The sequence below is a fragment of the Musca autumnalis genome, unplaced genomic scaffold (genome assembly GCF_047663935.1).
Source record: "Musca autumnalis isolate F117 unplaced genomic scaffold, ASM4766393v1 scaffold_3, whole genome shotgun sequence".
NCBI classification, from domain to species: Eukaryota; Metazoa; Arthropoda; class Insecta; order Diptera; family Muscidae; genus Musca; species Musca autumnalis.
In genome coordinates this window covers 14,529,734-14,551,628 of record NW_027411866.1, presented here as the reverse complement: position 1 = coordinate 14,551,628, position 21,895 = coordinate 14,529,734, and the positions used below count along the sequence as shown (strand labels likewise).

Below are 21,895 nucleotides of genomic sequence, written 5' to 3'. Positions count from 1 at the left end.
CAAACGATACACAGTTATGAAAATCTCTTGGCTTATCTAAATATATGAAATTTGAAATATGGGTTATTTTTCGTTACGATAATGCCAATAAATGGACATCATTGCCTTAAAAAAAATTCTCCCAATACATTTACATACATACACAGAGAGTTGATATAACAACTACCTGTTCACCTGCGGGGTATAAACGTGTGCATCAACATGGATGGCTCTTCTCGTCTCGGCTACAGAAGAACAATGTGTACGTTGTTGTTTTTGTTGCTGTTGTTACTCACATGTACTCCTCGTTATTGTGCTAGGCCTCTGATTGTTGTGATACCCAGAAATAAAACACAAAAAGTTTTACCGCGCCACAAACAATGTTGAGTTCTCGTTTGTTATTGTTGTTGTATGGATGGCTAAAACCAAAGATATAACTGCGGAGATACACGGATACTTGTAGATGGATGGACAGACGGACCGACGGACGGACGATACAGGCAAAACAATTGTACACTTAGGTAGGTAGCTGGCATGCCATTCAGCCAGCCAGCGAGCCAACCAACCAACCGACCAGGCTATAACCCTCTGCTGCTGCGCTCTAAACATGGACTTGTAAAGTAAAGCCTGCATGCCAACGACATCAGTACGTAAATGACCGTGCAACAAACGTGAGTGAGTTTCGTTAGTTTAGTGACGTCGCGGGCGCACATAACCTAACCGAAAAAAAAAAATTAAGAAGAAACTAACCAAACAACAACAAAGAGAAAAAACTTGATTAACAATTCGTCGTTGACGTTTCGTAGTAGCAGCATAAATGGTTGGATTTGGTTTTTGTGAATGAAAATAAAACAACAACAAGATTTCAAATTTTGATTTTTAACGGTTTTTACGAAAAAAAAGAAATAAACCACAAAATACATAAAAACAAAACCCCCCATGGAGTAATGAAAAGTTCTAAAATTTGATATTTTTTCTTGTGTTGATTGTGGGAATTTTGAAATAAATATTGGCCAATGACCAACCAACTTCTGCTGGTGTATGGAGTAAAGTGTTTGTGTTGCTGCTGCCATTGCAAGAAATAAGTCATTGATCCATGGTGAAGCTTAAAAAAAAAGAAAAAAAAACGAACGAAATAAAAAACAAAAGTGTAAACTTGTTTGAAAACCTTTTTATGGCTTTATTTGAAATTTCCACATTTTTTGCATTCCCAAACAATACACAATGCACTGCAGCTCAATGGCCGGGCTGGCCAGCAGCAAGCCATTGTGGCCATAAAGAAAATGGCTTAAACGAAAACAGAAGAAGAAAAATTGTTAAACTATTTTGGTGAATTCAAAACAACAACAATCACAACAACAAAAAATGATAAATTTTTCAAATAAATTTTTCTGCTTTCGTTTAAAGCTTTTCTGGAATCCAAATCAAAAACAAACAAAAAAATTAAAAATATATCAAAACTATAAAATTAATTGAAGCTTAACCAGCAACAAACATTACTGCAACGGCAAGCAAGCATAACGGTTTGCAAGTAAAAAAAGAAATAAACCATTAAATAATAAGTTACTGTGTACATTTTTGTGAGTGTAGTGTTTTGGCCCAGAAATCAATATTTCTAAATCTTCTTCTCCCCGTTTTTCATTTAGCGTTCTATTTTTTTTTTTGTAATTCTAACAAAGTTATGGTTTAACTGTAGCAGCACAACAAAACTGTATTTTTTACAATAACAACAACAACAGCTATAACCCGAGTAATACAAAACATCTACAAAACAAACATGTGATAATTTTCTAAGAAAAAAAAAACACAACAACCACAACAAAAATCTTTAAAGAAAATACAAAACAAAATTATAACGGCAACAAAAAAACTCAATTAAACTTGGATCGGTAATTGGATTACGACGTTGAACATAACCGCAAAACATGCGTATTCTAAAGCATTGGTAAGTGTCTGGAATTGAAACTAAAAAAAAAAAACTGTAAAAAATAGCAAACAGCAACAGATTTAATAGACCGCAAATGAAAGAAATGCAATAATAGAAAACGAATAATCAAAGTAAGCCATTGAAAAGGGGAAGAATACAAACTCCATAACGTTGGGCGCCACCACCATAATAAAGATTTTATATTAGCAATTTTGAGGACAAGGGTTAAGAGGCTGGGGCTTAAATTGAACAGCAAAGGTATAACATAATTTTCCCACATTGGGCGCCATTTCGGAATACATGGATTCGTTTGCCGAATAAATTTCATATTTTGAAAGCAATATTATTTAACTAAAAAATATTTATTTAAATACAAAAAATATTGAAATTTTAAAAAAACATTTCCACACTTTATGCGCCTCTTTAGTATACCAATATTCATTTATCAAATAATTTTCATAATTTTAATTAATTTGAAAGCCACAATTATTAGAATTAGAATTAAAATAATTTTCAAAAACATATATATTTCACCACGTTGGGAGCCATTTTGAACTAGATTAATTTATTTAAAAAAAATGTTATATTTTGAAAACAGTATTCTTCAATTTGTAGGCCAAAAATTGAATTTAAATTAAAAAAAACGATTTTCAAATAAATTTTTGCACCATATTGGGCGCCACTTTGCAGATTCATTTTTAAAATAATTTTCAATAAAATTTTAATTAATTTGGAAGTTAAATGGGATTAAAAAATTATTAGAAAATTAAAATAAAATAATAGTTTATAATTTTCAAAAATATATTTCACCACGTTTATATTTTGAAAGCAATATTGATCAATTTGTAGACCAAAAATTTGACAAAAATTATATTTTAAAATAAATGTTTCACCACATTGGGCGCCACTTTGATCTTCTGGCCATATTATGATCATTTATTAAATTTATACTAAATATTACCCCTCGTTGGGCGCCATTTGCCATCATATTGCTTTAGGAAACAATCTAAAATTTTGTCCACTAAACATTACATTGAGAACAAATTGCCAACATTTTAATCACCTTTTTAAAAATATTCCACGTTGGGCGCCAGTTTAATTTAATAAAAGTATTGCGCAGGCAATAGGAAACTTAAAGCAAAATTTCAAGTTTTAATGCCTCAAATAGAACATTGGTGGCGCTTTTATAGCTGTTACAATTTTATTTTGAATGCCTTAAAAATTCTAGAGTAAACATCAAAATTAAAATATTGCAATTTGAACTAAGTGTTTCTACGTTGGGCGCCACTTTGATCTACATTGATCATGTTGTTAAATAAATTTCTAATTTTGAAAGTAATAATATTCAATTTGTAGGCCAAAGATTGGATAAAAATTGAAATATTGTAAATTTCAAATACACGACTCAATCTTTTTTCAACTTCAATTTCGACTAAATATTCCTACGTTGGGCGCCACTTTGATCTACATATTGTTAAATAAATTGATCTACATGTTGTTAAATAAATTTCTAATTTTGAAAATAATAGTATTACATTTTTAGGCCAAATATATAATTAAAATAAAATATTGTAAATTTTAAATACACTACCCCATGTTGGGCGCCATTCTGTTTACCATTGCCTTTGAATTTTATTTATTTGTGATTTGCATCATATTTTAGCAGCGGTTACATTTCAAATACAATATTATTTCATTTACAGGCTCGAATTTATATTACAAATAAAATCTTTTAATTTTCAACTGAAAACGACAACTACTTGGGCGACATTTTCCTTCATGTTCCTTTGGAAGTTCAACAATTATTTTTTTTTATTTTAAAATTTTGCCTATTAGGGCGAAGATTATTGTAATATTAATTTGAATGAATTTCTCGTTTGAGTTGATCTTAATGACCAAAGATTTTTTTCAAAAGAAAAGGGAAAGCCGATGATTCGAACCGGTTTCTCTGTCGGTAGCAGCTCATCAGACATCGGCTGTGGAGCGACATTTTTTCTTAACAAATCTCAATTTATTAAATCAGACCAATTTCAAAAATTTGAATTTCCCCCAGAAAATCGTCCACGTTGGGCGCCAATTTGACATTAAGAAATGCATTATGGCCATGAGTGGGAAAGTTAAAACAGAATTTCAAGTTTTAAAGTTTAATAATTCAAGTTGGAGGTCAGAATTTTATTTTAAATTAAAATATTTATTTAATATTTAACTCAACAACCCCCACATTGGGCGCCATTTTACTTACCGTTGGCTTCAGTTAAAAAACTGTACGTTATATATTTTATTTATAGGGCCACATTTTATTCAAAATTAAAATATTGAAAATTTCAACTAAAATGTTTCAACATTGGGCGCCATTATGTTTAACATTTCTTCACATTTTTCAGAAGTTCAACAAATAAGATTTCTCCTAATAATAATCCATTTTGAACATCAACTTAAGATCCAACGCCAAAACTTTTAATATCCCCACAAAATGGTCCACATTGGACGCCAATTTAATTTAGATAGAAGCATTATCGCAATTAATTTCAAAGTTAAAACAAAATGTCCAGTTTTAAAGACCCAAAAATTCTAGTGTAAATTTCAAGACTGGTGTTTTGCATATTTCAACTAAACAGTCTTCACATTGGGCGCCATTCTATTTACATTTGGCTCTAGTTGAAGGACTGCACTATTCTATTTGGAGGTCCACAGTTTACTCAAAACTAAAACATGGCAACTATCTTGAAAAATATCAAATATTGATATCAATACCAAACCCAAGTTGGAGTTTAAGTTTCAACGTTGGGCGCCATCTTTTAAATTGGGCTAAAATTTTCATACATTTTGTATTTCAGTAGAGAATGTTGCCCTAGATCAGAATATACAGACAAATTCTCTCAAGTGGGGGCAATCAAAGCCCAAATTTTAATTTTTCAACACAATATTCCCTGCGTTGGACGATAAATTGTTCGCTAAAGATGCATTGCTCCAGCTAATGGAAATTAGTAGCCAAACTTTCATGTGTGCTTTATTTCATATGGAGAATATGGCAGAAATTTAAATTTATTCTCTCGAGTTGGTCGCCAAATTTTAAAAGTCGTCCACTTTGGGCTCCAAATTGATTAACAAGGATTCATTATATCGAAAGCAGGCAGTGAATTGCAAAAATGTCACATTTTAATGACTAAAAAATTTATTTCATTCCCCAAACATTGCCCAAATTTCACTTTTTAATGACAATATTGTGCCCATTGAGCGGACAAAATAAAAAAAAAAATACATTTCATTTCCCAAAAAAATTCTTTGAAAATATATTTGTAGCAACTGTCAAAATGCCAAAATTTCACATTTTAATGACTAAAAAAATTATTTCATTCCCCAAACATTGCCAGAATTTCACCTTTTAATGACAATATTGTGCCCATTGAGCGGACAAAATAAAAAAATACATATCATTTCCCAAAAAAATGCTTTGAAAATATATTTTTAGCAACTTACTAGTTCCCTAGTTCCACTTTTATTGGTCCTACTGTCCCATGATATTCCTTTAGACCAACTCTTATTGGACTGAAGGTCTTCTAGAAGTTATTTTCCAAATATTCTTAGAATTGTTTGTTTTGTTCGAAGTTTCAATCTCATTTGATTGTTTTAAGTCTGAAGTGTTACCCCCAATGGCTTACCCCCAGACTTAAAAACTATTCTGATAATTGTTTTCTTGAAAAACATCATTTAAATTTATGTTTATTTATCTGATGCTAACTTTTAAAGTTAATCCAAAATTAATGACAATCAATAAAAAAAATCTGTAGTTTCAAATCTTTAAGTACGTAGTTCAGAATAACCTACAAAAATTTCAAGTTATTAGCTCGTTTTGCCTTGAAGTGATAGAAAATATAGAAGGAATATTATTGCTTCGATATTCCATTGGTAGTTTCTTCTCGAAAAAGACCACTTATGAATTTGTGGTAATTTTGGGATTAAAGCCTCATTTCTTAGCTTTCCGAAATGTATTCTTTTGTACAATTCGGCCTTAAAATACCGAAGTTACAAGGGTTTTTGTGAAACAGCCCAATAATTAATAATAGTTATACGCTCGGATGTACCAATTTTAAAAAATCCCCATAACTCCCACGCTATTGGAGGGATTTTAAATATCAAAGCCATTCTAGAAAGCTGAAGAGATGACGGAAAAATGAAAATTAATAATTTGTATACTTTTGCATTTATCTGCCTAGAAAATTGTATATTTACTCGCCAATATATTTATAGTCCCCTGAACATATTCAAAAAATCTCTATAGTCCCCACACTATGGCAGGGATTTTCAATTCAAATTCATTTTTGGAAGCCTGAAGATATACCGGAAGTGCAAAATATAAAATTTTATTTTAATTGTCATTCCTACGTTCAGAAATTGTCTATTTTTTCCCGAAAGGAATGTTCTTAAAAGAAAAAGTTGCACTTTTAGCGTTAATAGTTAATTTTGATTTAAATCTCTTATTTTAACTATTTTCCTTGCACTTCTTTACCAGTCTTCGTTGTTCGTTTTTCCATATATTTCAGCTGCCTTTATCTAAAACCCCCTGCTAACAATGTTATATGTGACCAAGATTTTATTTAAAGTTTTTTTGTTTAGCTTTCCTTTTTCTCTCTCCCTCTTTCTGGCATCGTATAAAACAAAGTCCTTGGATATGTTAAGTGGTCCTGGGGCATTATGATGAAGGTAAACAATTTATTAACTAAACAAGGTTCACCTCAATGGTTTTTGCAGATTTTATTTACACATCTCCGACAACTCAGTCAGTAGAAGGGCAATACAATGAAAGGGACAGTGACTTTCATGTGTACGAGTTTTAGTGCAGCACTTGCATGCAAGGTGGTGGCGTTGCATGTGCAATGCAGTTACCAAAATAGTAACATTTTTCAATTCAATGGACAGGTTGTTGCAGGCATGCATGAATGGGTATGGGTGCACAAAGGTATGCTGGGGGTAACAAAATGGGAGTTGTGGGGTTTCAATAAAGTGAATATTATTTGTAAAATCTAAGAGATGGATATTTTGAATTTTTTATTTGAACTTGATATCAATTTTTTATTCATTATCAAACTTTAATCATATTATCAAATTTTAATTTATTCTCCCAACCTGTGGTTTCTTCCAATTTTTAACATTTTCCATTTATTTAATGCTTTCTGTTTTAACCTTCATTTTCCTCAATTATCAATTTATTGGTACTCCCATCTCTGTCATACACTCAAAGAAATGATGTCCATAATTATTTCTTAAATTCATAAAGCAATAAATCACTAAATCTCTTGAAGAGGATTTCATTTGTGAAATATTTTCTTTCTCCCAATCTCACAATGCTTTTTACTTTACCTTTCATAAATAACCTACAAATTACATTTGTAACTGATCATAAATATGACCTGACATTAACACCTTTATGATGGCCATAGCCAATAAACCTTAGTACAGACACACACACACAGCCATACATTTTCATAATTTTCAAAATACACACACACATACACAGTTGCTCATTTTCATGTTTATGACTGAACGACCACCAGTCAGCCAGACAACGACAATAAAAAAATTATGAGCATCTTATATTACACCAAGAAAAATGTGATTTACGAAATATTCTTAGCTTGTGGCTGGTTGCCTGGTTTTACCTGGAATTCAATGGAAAGCAAATGTATCCCATATCTTGCGAAAGGTGTTCTCAATTCAGGGATTTCATTTGTTCGCTCAGTCGTTCATTTGTGGGTCATAAATAAATATGAAATTTTTTGTGCAAATTTCATTTTTCTTGAAATAAATATTTTTAAGTATGTCGCCCATAAAAAAGAGACTATAAATAGATTTAATTAAGAGGCAGAAGGATGGAAGGAAATGAGGATAAAATGGCTGAGGACAATGTCGGCAGATGAAGTGATGAGGGCCAGATAAGAGATCGTCTCGTCTAGCTATTGCTGATGAATTTCAAATCGAGGAATCTAGTTCAAATCAATTTTTAGTTTCTTGCATTAATTCAAGATCTAAATTCAGATCGATGATCCTAGTTACAGCTTTTCAGATACTTTGGAGGAAATATTGGTTCTTACATCAAAGAAATTTAAACCGATGTGTATGGGTATTGAAGATGAACTTCCAATCAGTGGATAAACTTGTCAACACTAGAGAGCCCCGGCAATATTCCAGGATCATAGCTGTAGTCATTTCGTCTCAGGATTTATAATACTTGGTTAACCGCCGAATCTGCTTTACGTTTCTAGTAATTTTCTCACAAAATTTTAACGTTATACAATTTCTGCAATTTCTTCAGGACCTTGATGATTAATTCCGAAGCGATGAATCACCGATGATCCTACCGAATGCCTTTTTTACTTTAGAGGAATTCCAAAAATTTTAATTAATTGATTTTTAATATTATTTTTTTAATCTCTATTCATTATTTATACAAATAAATTACCAGAAATCCATTCCTTCTTCCAACAAAGAATTACTGCAATTTTCTTCAAAACAACAAGTCTCAAATTTCAACCGGAAATAACAACAAATTCCGGCTATCACCTGTCACCTCACCAAAAATCTTCCCACAGGCATTCATTTGAAAAGTCAACATTTCCATTAAATACAGATTGATTTTCTTCCCTCTCCCATTATTTGCCTTTCCAAGAGAACAAACCTTATAAATAACCGGCTTATCTAATGTTTTCCGGTACTTATCATCATTCTTGCTTTGTGTCATTGCCATTCAAATGTCATTAAAAATGCATAACGCACAATACAGTGGGGGTGAATAAGAGAGAGAACGAGAGAAACCAAATGGAAAGTAATGACAACAAAAAATAATAATATAAAAAAATCGTCTAATGGAATGTTGGTAGACTGGCGCATGCAGGCATACTAGATAATGACAAATAGGCGGGGCACTGACGCCGTCACCACACTATGCAACCATGGATCAGGGATGGAAATTAATAATCCATTGAGAATGTCGTCTGTAAGGCCACAAAACTATTGAGAATTGTTGTATTAGCAGGGGATATTCATAATCATTTTCGTTAAAATCAATCGCCTTCTACGTGCTAAAAATCTAGGTTTCAAATCTCCATATGTATATTACCTAAAATTCTGCAAAAATTTCCATTTATTAGCTTGTTATGCCTTCAGAAATGATTAAAACCATACACGGAATATTATTGCTGCGTCATTTAAAATATATTTTCTTCACGACAAAAATCACATTCTAATATTTAGTAATTTTGTATTAAAGCAGCATTTCTTAGCTTTCCGAAATGGTTTTTCTTTTAAAAATTGGCTTTGAGGTACAGAAGCTACAAACGATTTTGTGAAGCAACCCAATAATTAATAATAGTTATACGCTCGGATGTACCAGTTTAAACAAATCCCCATAACTCCCACACTATTGAATGAATTTTAAATATTAAAGCCGTTTTGGAAAGCTGAAAAAATGACGGAAAAATGAAAATTAACTAAATATTTTATTTTCATTTAGACGGCCACAAATTGTGCACTTATCCGCGTATACGTATTCAAAGGTCTATGTTAATCCCATACTACGGTATGGATTTTAAATGTAAAATAAGTTTTGGAAAGATTTCGCATAAGCCAATTTTTTCGGCCACAAATTACCTACATAGTTTCCAAAAAAAAAGTTCACAAAAAATATATTATTAATTTACAAAATATACATGGAATATTATTTCTGTGTAATTTCATTGGTATTTTCTTCGCGGCAAAGATCACATGTGAATATTTAGTAATTTTGTATTAAAGCAGCATTTCTCAGCTTTCCGAAATGGATTTTCTTTTCAAAATCGGCTTTGTAGAACAAAAGCTACAAAGGTTTTTGTGAAATAACCCAATAAATAATAATAGTTATACGCTCGGATGTACCAATTTTAAAAAGGCCCATAACTCCCACACCATCGAATGGATTTTAAATATCGAAGCCATTTTGGAAAGCTGAAGAGATGACGAAAAAATTAAAATTAATATTATATATTATATTATAATTTTTCAAAGCCCGTGCAATAAACTAGGACTCCCAAGAAACGCTAATTCCTAGAATGAGATTTGAAAGGCCACGATCCGTATTAACTTGAGTTCTTTGAATTCGATTTCTCAAAGGCTATTTTTTCTATAATCTTGAAATATATATTCAGGGCCATATAGGCCCTATGGCCCTGAATATATATTCTTCAAGAGGTTCAAGTTTATAGAAAAAATAGCCTTTGAAAATCGAATTCAAAGAAAGGCCGTGGTCCCAAAAAAACTTGAATTCATTGAGGATTATTTTTAAAGGCCAATATCCCAATTAACTTGATTTCTTTGAATTTGATTTCTCCAAGGCCATAGTCTCAATAAATTTTAATTTCTTGAAGTATATTTTTTCATTTTTTTTAAAATGAACTTGAGTTCCTAGAACTAGATTTTTCAAAGGCCGTGGTGGGAATAGATTTGAGGAATATTTTAAAAAGGCCCAATTACCTTGAGTTCTTTGAATTCGATTTCTCAAAGGCCATAGAGTCAATAAACTTCTTCCTTCTTGAAGAAATTTTTTTCAGGGCCCATAATTAAACTAAAGTTGTAGAAGTAGATTTTTCAAAGGTCTTAGTCCCAATAAACTTGAATTCCTTGAGGAATATTTTTCAAAGGCAACAATGCCAATTAACTTTAGTTCTTTGAAATTTGAAGTTCTTGAAGAATATGTTTTAAAGGCCGATATCCAAATAAAACTGAGTTACTAGAATTAGATTTTTTAAATGCCGAGGTCCCAATAAACTTGAGTTCCTTGAGGAATATTTTTCAAAGGCCATAGTCTGAAAAAACTTGACTTCTTTGAATTCGATTTCTCTAAGGCCATAGTCTCACTCACCTTGATCTTCTTGAAGAATATTTTTTCAGAGCCAATATCCAAATACACTTGAGTGCCTAGAAGTTGATTTTTCAAAGGCCGAGGTCACAAAAAACTTGAATTCCTTGAGGAATAGTCTCAATAAACTTGAACTTCTTGAAGATGTTTTTCCAACGGCCATGATCTCAATTAAACTGGATTATTGAAGAAAATGTTCCCATTTCTCAACCACACTTCCCTATTTACCTTATCTAATAAACCTCCCAACCTAGTTCATTAACCCCTTGCTGTTGAACTTCTTGCTCATTATGAACCTAAATCAATTTATTATTTTTTGTTGTTATTCTTCATCAAAAATTATGAAGGCATTAAAAACTAATTTTTCAAAACACCCACTTAAGACGGGACTGACCACACAATATTTGGTAGACGTTCGGCAATTACATAGATTTTTTGTTTTTTTTTTCTTTCTTTAAATCTCTACGAAAACTTCCGTCTTGTTTTTTTTCGTTTTTGGTGATGGGATTTTTCTAATTTTCTTTTTCAATTCTCTCTGCTTCTTTTCAATTTAACAACACCCTCCCTGACGGCTTCTAATGGTTTTTGGTGTAATCATTTTGCTGGGCACGTTGCCGCCACATGATAATGGCTCAATTCAAATGGAAGAGGAGGAGGAGGAAAGAAACAGATAGAGGTTCCAACTATGGTGGAATGCAACCTTTGGGCACATGGGTTTGTGGCTGGCAAAGAAAACAAATTGTGTTCAACCTGGGATTATGTCTACTTCGTCTTCTTCTTTGAAATATTTTTCAAGTTCAATGGCCATTGTTTTGTGGCCGTTGGGATAATTATGCAGTAGGAAAAAATGAGCTTAACAAATCAAAAATAAATTGTTGGATAGAAAAAAAGAACAGAAACAACAACAACATTTCTAATGCATTTTTGTCAGAATTATTCTGGCAAGAACGAAGTAAAGAAGTAGAAAAAAGAAACTTGGGACTTTCTTAATGGAAAAATTCTGTAAAGGCCAAACTAAAGGTTTCAATGATTGATGGAAAAATTTAAGGCTTGAAAAAAATTCTTTTAAATTTGATGATTTAATGGTGTTGTCTAAGATTATATTCTTTTAGAGTTAGAACAATTTTTTAAAGACCGTGATCACAATAAACTTGAATTTCTCGAAGAAAAATTCTTCAAAGAGTGTGATTCCAAAAAATCTTATATTCCTTAAAAAATATATATTCGAAATCACTTTGAGTTTATCAAAGTATTCGTTTTTTCACAGGCCGTTATTCCAATAGACTTTAATTCCCAAAGGAATATTTTCCAAAAAACCGCTATCCCTGTAAATATGAATCCAAAGAATTCGATTCTTCAAACGCCATAAAAAACCTACAGAATATATTCCCAAATAATGTTGAATTTTGTTGAGTTTTGTGAGTTGTCATCAGGATTACAAATTCGATTCTAAGACTATTTTTCAAAGCTCGGGGATCATGGATTCTTTAAAGAATAAGACAAATATTGCGGAGGAAATACTAAAAACGAGAAGTTTCCAAAGATTAATGGACAAATTAGGTTAAATATATTTTAAGATTTAAAAATTGAGTTTATATTCGGTTAGATTTGGAAACCTCTGAATACATAGATTGTAAAATTTGTCAATAATTTCTCAAAGTTTCGCAGTAAGTGGAAGAAAACGCTATCACCAACTCCAGAAGTTTAGTCGTCAGATTTTTAGAATATTTTTGAAAGATCGTGATCCCAATAAACTTGGATTCTTTAGGGAATGTTTTCCCCGTCATCTTGATAAAATTATTCTGTCAAGATAACCGCTTATCTTAGGAGATAAATATTGTGGAAGAAATACTACAATGAGAAGTTTCCAACGATTCATGGAAAAATTACCTTAAATATATTTTTAGATTACCAAATTGAATGCTGTCGTATTAGTTTATATTCGGTTAGATTTGGAAACCTCTGAATATATAGATTGTAAAATTAGTCGATAATTTCTCAAAGTTTCGCAGTAAGTTGAAGAAAACGCCTTCACCAACTCCAGAAGTTTAGTCGTCAGGTTGGATTGTTTTGGATTTATTTTTTTGGCAATTTTGCAAAGGAATTTTGTGTATTTTGAATATTTTTAGACCACCTGAGCTAGAATTAGTTCTGCTATGACTTCTTTGTTCCCCTAAGCATGAGAAAATATGTTTGCTTCCCGTGATCCTTGTGATGTAGTTAGGAAAAATTCGAAAGAAAACCAACTGCATTTCAATGGATTTCCTTGAGTTTTGTATAGAATATTTTGGTTAAAGATATTTATAGATTTGAAAATTGATCGCTGCTGTATTAGTTAAAAAGGAGTGAGATATAAAATCCTCTGGATATATGAATTTCAACATTAAACTATATATTTGCCAAATTTTTGCGCAAGTGTATGAAACCATCTTCACCAACTCCAGAAGTTTATTCGTCAGATTCCCCAATTTGGATATATTTTTTTTGACAATTTTGCAAAGGAATTTTGTGTATTTTGAATATTTTTTAGACCACCTGAGTTAGAATTGGTTTCGCCATGACTTCTTTGTTCCCCTAAGCGTGAGAAAATATTTTTGCTTCCTTTGATCCTTGTGATTTATTTAAGAAAAATTCTCAAGAAACCCACCTGCATTTCAATTGATTTCCTTAATTTCTTTATCTGTTTCTGTAGTCATCAAAGTCAATACCATTACAAATTTTGAAAATAAAACTATTCATCATACTCTTCCTTTGTTGAGAAAATAAATCACACATCCTAAAACAATTTCCTTACTTCTTCTTCCACCTTTAATTAACAGGCAGTTTTGTGTTTTTGTAATTCAGACCTACCCTAATGTTATTGTTTGTCTTTTATGTCTGTTATCATCTTCTTCTTTTTTTATTTTCTAACAATGACCAATATTTGAATTGTTAAACATCCGTTTCTTTTTCTTGTTGTTGTTAATTCCAACGACAGGTTTCCATCATTTCCAATAACATCAGCCATAAGCACTGCCATCCATCTCCAACCAACACCAAAGTGGCCTTTTTATGGTATTTGTGATTGTTGTTTACTTTCTTTGGCAAAAACTAAATATCTTCTTTTCTATTATCTTCAAACATTATACCTTCCCTCATTTCCTTGCATTCTCCTTTCGACTTCCATGAAAATGTGAGGAAAAATAGCAGCAGCAAAAGTATTGAATTACCTGAACAGGTTGCATGTATCGAATGCTTGGTTTAGTTGCTTGGTTTTGGATGAATGAGCGTACGTCTAGCTTGGTTATGTGCTTCTCTGGGAGGTTTCTTCTTCAACGCCACATTCTGCGTTGGCGTGTAATTAAATATTTATTTTCAATGTTCAAATGGAAATTTAGAAACACCACAAAAAAAAAAAAAAACAATCAAAACCAACAACCATCTATTGAAATGGAAAACTCTGGCTAATCAACAAGATTTACGAAGGAAGTTTTCTTGGCTTCCCCACACATGGCAGTTTTGTAAAAATCGAAGAAAAAGAAAGTAATTGTTTTTATTTTACAAAATTGTTGTTTTCGAAAAGAAAGGCGTGTAAAAGCGAAACTAATCGAAGCTAAGAGTGAAGTTTATAATAAAGAAGAGAAATATATATTTTTGAGAATCGTGATCCCCATTAATTTCAAGGGCCATGATGATAAAACCCTTATGGCCAGTTTCACAAAAACGATTCGAAACCAAGTTCGTTTGAATTACTAGCAAACTTAAGATTTGGGAAAATGTTTTAACCTTTTCAATTTTCTACAGGCCGAGATTGCAATAAACTCGAATTTAATGAAGAATATTTTGCCAAGACGACAATCGCAATTAACTTGATTTCCTTTAAACAAGGCCTCGACACATAAGAAGCAAGACATTCTTGCTTAAGTCATATCTGATAAAAGACTAAAGACCAAGACCTAATTCAAATGTGATTCTGAAATCTTTTTATTAGGTCGAAATTGGTCTTTAGTCTTTTATCAAATATGACTTCAGCAAGAATGAAATGCTTCTTATGTGTCGAAGCCTCAACATTTTTCCAAGGAAATACTACCAATGAACTTGAAATCATAGATTCTTTTTCAAAGGCGTGATCCCAAACAACTTGAATTCCTAATCAACTTGATTCCCAATATCTTGAAGAATATTTTTCAAATTCCCTGATCCTAATAAATGTGGATACTTTAAGGAATGTTTACCTCAACAACTTGATAAAATTATTCGGTCAAAATAAGCGGTTCTCTTAGGAGAAACAAAATATTGTGGAGGTAATACTAAAAATCAGAAGGTTCCAAAGATTAATGAAAAAATACGTTATATATATTTCTAGATTTGAAAATTTAATGCTGTCGTATTAGTTTATATTCGGTTAGATTTGGAAACCTCTGAATATATAGATTGTTAAATTGGGCGATAAATTTTCAAAGTTGCGCAGTAAGTGGAAGAAAACACCTTCACCAACTCCAGAAGTTTAGTCGTCAGATTCCCCAAGGTTAATGGTAAAATTATGTTAGATATATTTCTAGATTTGAAAATTGAATACTGTCGTATTAGTTAATATTCGGCTAGATTTGGATACCTCTTAATATATAGATTGTAATATTAGTCGATAATTTTTCAAAGTTTCGCAGTAAGTGGAAGGAAACGTCTTCACCAACTCCAGAAGGAATATTTTCCACACAATGCCAATAAAATTGAAATCTTTAAAAATAGTTTTAACGAGCCAATATTCCAATGAATTCGGATTCGTTAAAGAATTTTTTCTAAGGTTAGTGATCCCAATAGACTTGAATTAGTTAAGAATATTTTCCAGGGGTCTCGATATCAATAAACTTGGATTCTTTAAAGAATATTTTTAAAGAGCCAAGATGGCAATGAAATCGCTTTCGTTAAAGAATATTTTCACAGAGTAGCTATTTTCATTAAGAATATTTTCCAAGGCTCGCAATGCCAATAAACTTGGGTTCTTTAAAGAATAATTTCAAAGAGCCAAGATGGCAATGAAATCGCTTTCGTTAAAGAATATTTTCAAAGGTTAGTGATCCCAAGAGACTTGAATTCTTAAGAATATTTTCCAAGGGTCTCGTTATCAATAAACTTGGATTCTTTAAAGAATATTTTTAAAGAGCCAGGATGGCAATGAAATCGCATTCGTTAAAGAATATTTGCAAAGGTTAGTGATTTAAATTAAGAATATTATCCAAGGCTCACAATACCAATAAACCTGAGTCTTTTAAAAATAGTTTCAAAGGGCCAAGATGCCAATGAATTCGGATTTGTTAAAGAATTTTTTCTAAGTTTATAGATCCCAATAGACTTGAGTTCTTTAAGAATATTTGTCAAGGGTCTCGATATCAATAAACTTGGATTCTTTAAAGAATATTTTAAAAGAGCCAAGATGGCAATGAAATCGCTTTCGTTAAAGAATTTTTTCTAAGTTTAATGATGCCAATATTAATTTGAATTTTTTAAAGAATATTTTCCTAGGGTCTCGATAACAAAAAAAACTCGGATTCCTTAAAGAATATTTTTAAAAAGACCAGATGTCATTGAATTCGAGTTCGTAAAAGAATATTATCAACGGAAAGAGATTCCAACAAACTTGGATTTTTTTAAAGTGCCAAGATGGCAATGAAATCGCTTTCGTTAAAGAATATTTTCAAAGGTTAGTGATTTTAATTAAGAATATTTTCTAAGGTTAGTGTTCCCAATAGACTTGAATTCGTTAAGAATATTTTCCAAGGGCCTCGATATCCATAAACTTGGATTCTTTAAAGAATATTTTAAAAGAGCCCAGATGGCCATGAAATCGCTTTCGTTAAAGAATATTTTCAAAGGTTAGTGATTTTAATTAAGAATATTTTCCAAGGCTCACAATGCCAATAATCTTGGATCTTTAAAAATAGTTTTAAAGCGCCTATATGCCAATGAATTCGGATTCGTTAAGGAATATTTTCTAAGGTTAGTGATCTCAATAGACTTGAATTCGTTAAGAATATTTTCCAAGGATCTCGATAACAATAACTTTGGTTTTTTTCAAGAATAATATCAAAGAGCCAAGATGGCAATGAAATCGCTTTCGTTAAAGATATTTTCAAAGGTTAGTGATTCCAATAGACTTGAATTATTTAAGAATATTTTCCAAGCGTCTCGATACCAATTAATTTGGATTCCTTAAAGAATAATTTCAAAGCGCCAAGATGGCAATGAAATCGCTTTCGTTAAAGAATATTTTCAAAGGCTAGTGATTTTAATTAAGAATATTTTCCAAGGGTCACAATGCCAATAAACTTAGATTCTTTAAAGAATACTTTCAAAGAGCCAAGATGCCAATGAGTTCGGATTCGTTAAGGAATATTTTCTAAGTTTATAGATCCCAAAAGACTTGAATTCTTTAAAGAATATTTTTAATGAGCTAAGATGGCAATGAAATCGCTTTCGTCGAAGAATATTTTCAAGGGTTAGTGATCTCAAGAGACTTGAAGACCAAGGGTCTCGTTATCAATAAACTTGGATTCTTTAAAGAATATTTTTAAAGAGCCAAGATGGCAATGAAATCGCTTTCGGCAAAGAATATTTTCAAAGGTTAGTGATTTTACTTAAGAATATTTTCCAAGGCTCACAATGCCAATAAAATTGGAATCTTTAAAAATGGTTTTAAAAAGCCAATTTGCCAATGAATTCGGGTTCGTTAAAGAATATTTTCAAAGGTTAGTGATCCCAAGAGACTTGAATACGTTAAGAATATTTTCCAAAGGTCTCGTTATCAATAAACTTGGATTCTTTAAAGAATATTTTTAAAGGGCCAAGATGGCAATGAAATCGCTTTCGTTAAAGAATATCTTCAAGGGTTAGTGATTTTAATTAAGAATATTTTCCAAGGGCCTCGTTATCAATAAACTTGGATTCTTTAAAGAATATTTTTAAAGAGCCAAGATGGCAATGAAATCGCTTTCGTTAAAGAATATTTTCAAAGGTTAGTGATCCCAAGAGACTTGAATTCGTTAAAAATATTTTCCAAGGGTCTCGTTATCAATAAACTTGGATTCTTTAAAGAATATTTTTAAAGTGCCAAGATGGCAATGAAATCGCTTTCGTTAAAGAATATTTTCAAAGGTAAGTGATTTTAATTAAGAATATTTTCCAAGGTTTACAATGCCAATAAACTTGAATTCTTTAAAGAATATTTTTAAAGAGCCAAGATGGCAATGAAGTCGCTTTCGTTAAATAATATTTTCAAAGGTTAGTAATACCAATAAAATTGAATTCTTTAAGAATGTTTCCCAAGGGTCGTGATACCAATAAACTTGAATTCTATAAAGAGTACTTTCAAGGAGCCAAGATGCCAATGAATGCGGATTCGTTAAAAATATTTGCAAAGATTAGAGATTCCAACAGACTTGAATTCTTTAAGAATATTTTCCAAGCGTCTCGATACGAAATAATTTGGAATCCTTAAAGAAAATATTAAAAGAGCCAAGTTGGCAACGAAATCGCTTTCGTTAAAGAATATTTTCCAAGGGTCTCGATATCAATAAACTTGGAATCTTTAAAAATAGTTTTAAGAGCCAATATGCCAATGAATTCGGATTCGTAAATAAATATTATCAACGGTAAGCGATTCGAACAAACTTGGATTCCTTAAAGAATTTTTTCAAAGTGCCATGATGCAAATGAATTTGGATTTGTCGAAGAATATTTTCACAGGTTAGTGATCCCAATAGACGTGAATTCTTTAAGACTATTTGTCAAGGATTTCGATATCAATAAACTTGGATTCTTTAAAGAATATTTTAAAAGAGCCAAGATGGCAATGAAATCGCTTTCGTTAAAGAATATTTTCAAAGGTTTGTGATTTTAATTAAGAATATTTTCCAAGGCTCACAATGCCATTTCGTGGAACTTGATCCCAGTAACCTATATCTATAAAGAATCCATTTCGAGGAACTTGATCAAAGTAACCTATATCTTTTAAAACTGTTTTCAATATTTTATTTTTACTTTAAGTCTGGAGTATTCAAAAATAAATCTTCTACTTTAACAGTTACAATTTGTTTTATTTCCCCTGCAACAAACAAAGTACTATCACACCACATAAGCTGCATATGATGCTATCTACTGCTGATTATCTTAAGAGTATTGCCTGTTATTGATACCCCTTTTACATACAGACACCGAGGAATTGAGATGCCTCGCACTGTGTTGTTGGTGTGTTATTCAAAACCACTCTTAATAAGTGGCTTCTCCTATTGTATTGTTTCAAGTGCGTGTATTTAATCAACAACAAATGTCAAATGCAATAAGTATTGCAACAGGTATGCAAATAAAGTGGCAATTGGAGTCATGTTACTAATGTTCACACTAGTTAAAAAAGCTTTTCTTTAGATTATAACGTTATATTTCATAAAAGGTTATTGTAACTGAACTAGTTGTGTGCTAGTTCCTTGCTCTAGTTGGAACTCTTGCCACGGAAATACAGCATAAAAAGCTCTTCTTTAGAATATTTTGACAGTGGCAACTTTGCCACCGCATATATGTATGTATTACAAAGTGTTATTGTAACTGCACTAGTTGTGTGCTAGTTCCCTGCACCACTTGGAACTTTTGCCACCAAAATACACCAATATGGTTACATGTTAATGTTCACAAATACAGGAAAAAGGGTGCAGTAACTGTCTAACCTCTTCATGTGTTACTTTTTATATTAAAATTTCCTCGCCCTCCCCCTCGCCCTCTTGTGTTTCCTATAAAGAGAAAGAGGGAATTCGACTCAAAATGAAGGGAAATATTTGAACAATGATGTTGATGTTATTTATGCCATTGTTCCAGTTTTATAGTAGTGGGATCTGCAGTTGAATGGGAAATGGTAATGCCAATAACAACAACAGTAACAACAATTACAACTGCAACAAGTGGCTGATGAATGAATAAAACGGTGTGGATATACTTTCTGTGGGGGTACAATAATATTTGATTACATAGTTCATGTTCTAGAGCTGATGTTGGTTGGTTGTTTTTTTGTTTGTTATTTGTTCTTTATTAAGTATGCATGACACAGACTTCATTGTTGCAGTGTGTGTGTGTGTGTGTTGAACATCATGCATGCATGAATGAATGATAACAGACAGAAATGGTCAAAGCTAATAGAAGATGGCTTTGTTTTTGCTGCATAGTTTCGTCTGCATATGACGCTCTGTGAAAATCTCCCCAAAGTTCCTTGTTTTGGAAAAGGTTCTAGGGTTGTCTAGTGACAGTAAATAACCACAATAAACACACAATAAGGGCTTATCTGAATATAAACAACGTGATTTTGTGATTTCCCCCTTTTTTCCACGTGCAGTTTTCTTTGTTTTGTTTTTAGTGAGGGAGTTTTATAATGCCGGTATTCACTTCCGCTTTATATTGCTGCAAGTAGTTCTGCCAATGTTTCTGTTTACTGGCTAGCTTCAGTCGCTAGCAACCATGACGGGTTGATATTTTTGTTGTTGTAGCCCTAAATAATAGAGGGGTTTAAGAATCAAACAACTGTTGATGATTTTCTTATCTTTGGTTTGTTTGGTCATTCCCTCTTTTTTTTTAGGGGAACAAATTTGCAAGAATGTTCTGGGAGAAGAAAGAAAATGAAAACCACCTGTTGTGTATTTATGCATTTTATGCCAGGTTTTCGAGGGGAATGACTTAAGGGAATTGTAAGAAAGAGGGAGGATAATAATAAATAAATGTTCACAAATAAAAATCTATTTCCATTGAAAATCTTGGAAAGGACAGAGGAATTTTTCTTGGGCTTTCCGAAAGCCCTTGAATTGTTTTAAAAATAGTTTTGAAGAACAAATTTTCAAGTGTCACAATTCCAATGAACGTGGATTCTTTAGAGATTATTTTTAAAAATAAAACGTGGGTTCTAAACGTCGAATAAATTTGGATTCTAAAGGTCGAATAAATTTAGATTCCAAAGATCGAATAAATTTGGATTCTAAAGGTCGAATAAATTTGGATTCCAAAGGTCGAATATATTTGGATTCTAAAGGTCGAATAAATTTGGATTCCAAAGGTCGAATAAATGGGGTGATGATGTTATTCCATCCATTTGGCTTTAGAAATGAATTAAATTTCTCAATATTTACTAATCATTGTCCTTCAATGTTTTTTTTTTAATTCAATACAAAATTTTCTCTCGCCACATATTAAATAGATATTTCCAAGAATTTTTACTTTTTTCCATTTAACAAAATTTACTTAAGCCATTCCATTACCAAGTCACCTACTTTTCAAAGGTTAGTGATTCCAATAGACTTGAATTCTTTAAGAATGTTTTCCTAGGGTCTCGATAACAATAAACTTGGATCCTTTAAAGAATACATTAACAGAGCCAAGATGGCAATGAAATCGCTTTCGTTAAGGAATATTTTCAAAGGTTAGTGATCCCAATAGGCTTGAATTCGTTAAGAATATTTTTCAAGGGTCTCGATATCAATAAACTTGGACTCTTTAAAGAATATTTTAAAAGAGCCAAGATGGCAATGAAATCGCGTTCGTTAAGGAATATTTTCCAAGGTTAGTGATCCCAATAGACTTGAATTCGTTAAGAATATTTTCCAATAAACTTGGATCCTTTAAAGAATACATTAAAAGAGCCAAGATGGCAATGAAATCGCTTTCGTTAAAGAATATTTTCACAGGTTAGTGATCTGATCACAATAGACGTGAATTCTTTAAGAATATTTGTCAAGGGTCTCGATATCAATAAACTTGGATTCTTTAAAGAATATTTTAAAAGAGCCAAGATGGCAATGAAATCGCGTTCGTTAAGGAATATTTTCAAAGGTTAGTGATCCCAATAGACTTGAATTCGTTAAGAATATTTTCCAATGAACTTGGATCCTTTAAAGAATACATTAAAAGAGCCAAGATGGCAATGAAATCGCTTTCGTTAAAGAATATTTTCACAGGTTAGTGATCCCAATAGACGTGAATTCTTTAAGAATATTTGTCAAGGGTCTCGATATCAATAAACTTGGATTCTTTAAAGAATATTTTAAAAGAGCCAAGATGGCAATGAAATCGCTTTCGTTAAAGAATATTTT

At 31.7% G+C, this 21,895-nt stretch overlaps 1 protein-coding gene across 8 annotated transcripts in view; it reads left to right on the top strand.

Moving 5' to 3' along the window:
- The window catches only part of sdt (MAGUK p55 family member stardust), a 373,248-nt gene that overhangs the window by 279,173 nt on the left and 72,180 nt on the right, over positions 1 to 21,895 (top strand). Inside the window, exons 1-2 of one of the 8 annotated variants that reach the window (XM_073976799.1) lie at positions 239 to 500; positions 1,676 to 1,924. The exons of 2 other annotated variants lie outside the window; for them this stretch is intronic. In XM_073976799.1, coding sequence (XP_073832900.1) covers positions 1,905 to 1,924 — 20 coding nt within the window. In that variant the 5' untranslated portion in view covers positions 239 to 500; positions 1,676 to 1,904. Of the gene's footprint in view, positions 1 to 238; positions 501 to 624; positions 924 to 1,625; positions 1,925 to 21,895 lie in introns of those variants that run through there. 5 more of the 8 variants (XM_073976795.1, XM_073976800.1, XM_073976796.1 and 2 more) reach the window with 5 other exon arrangements.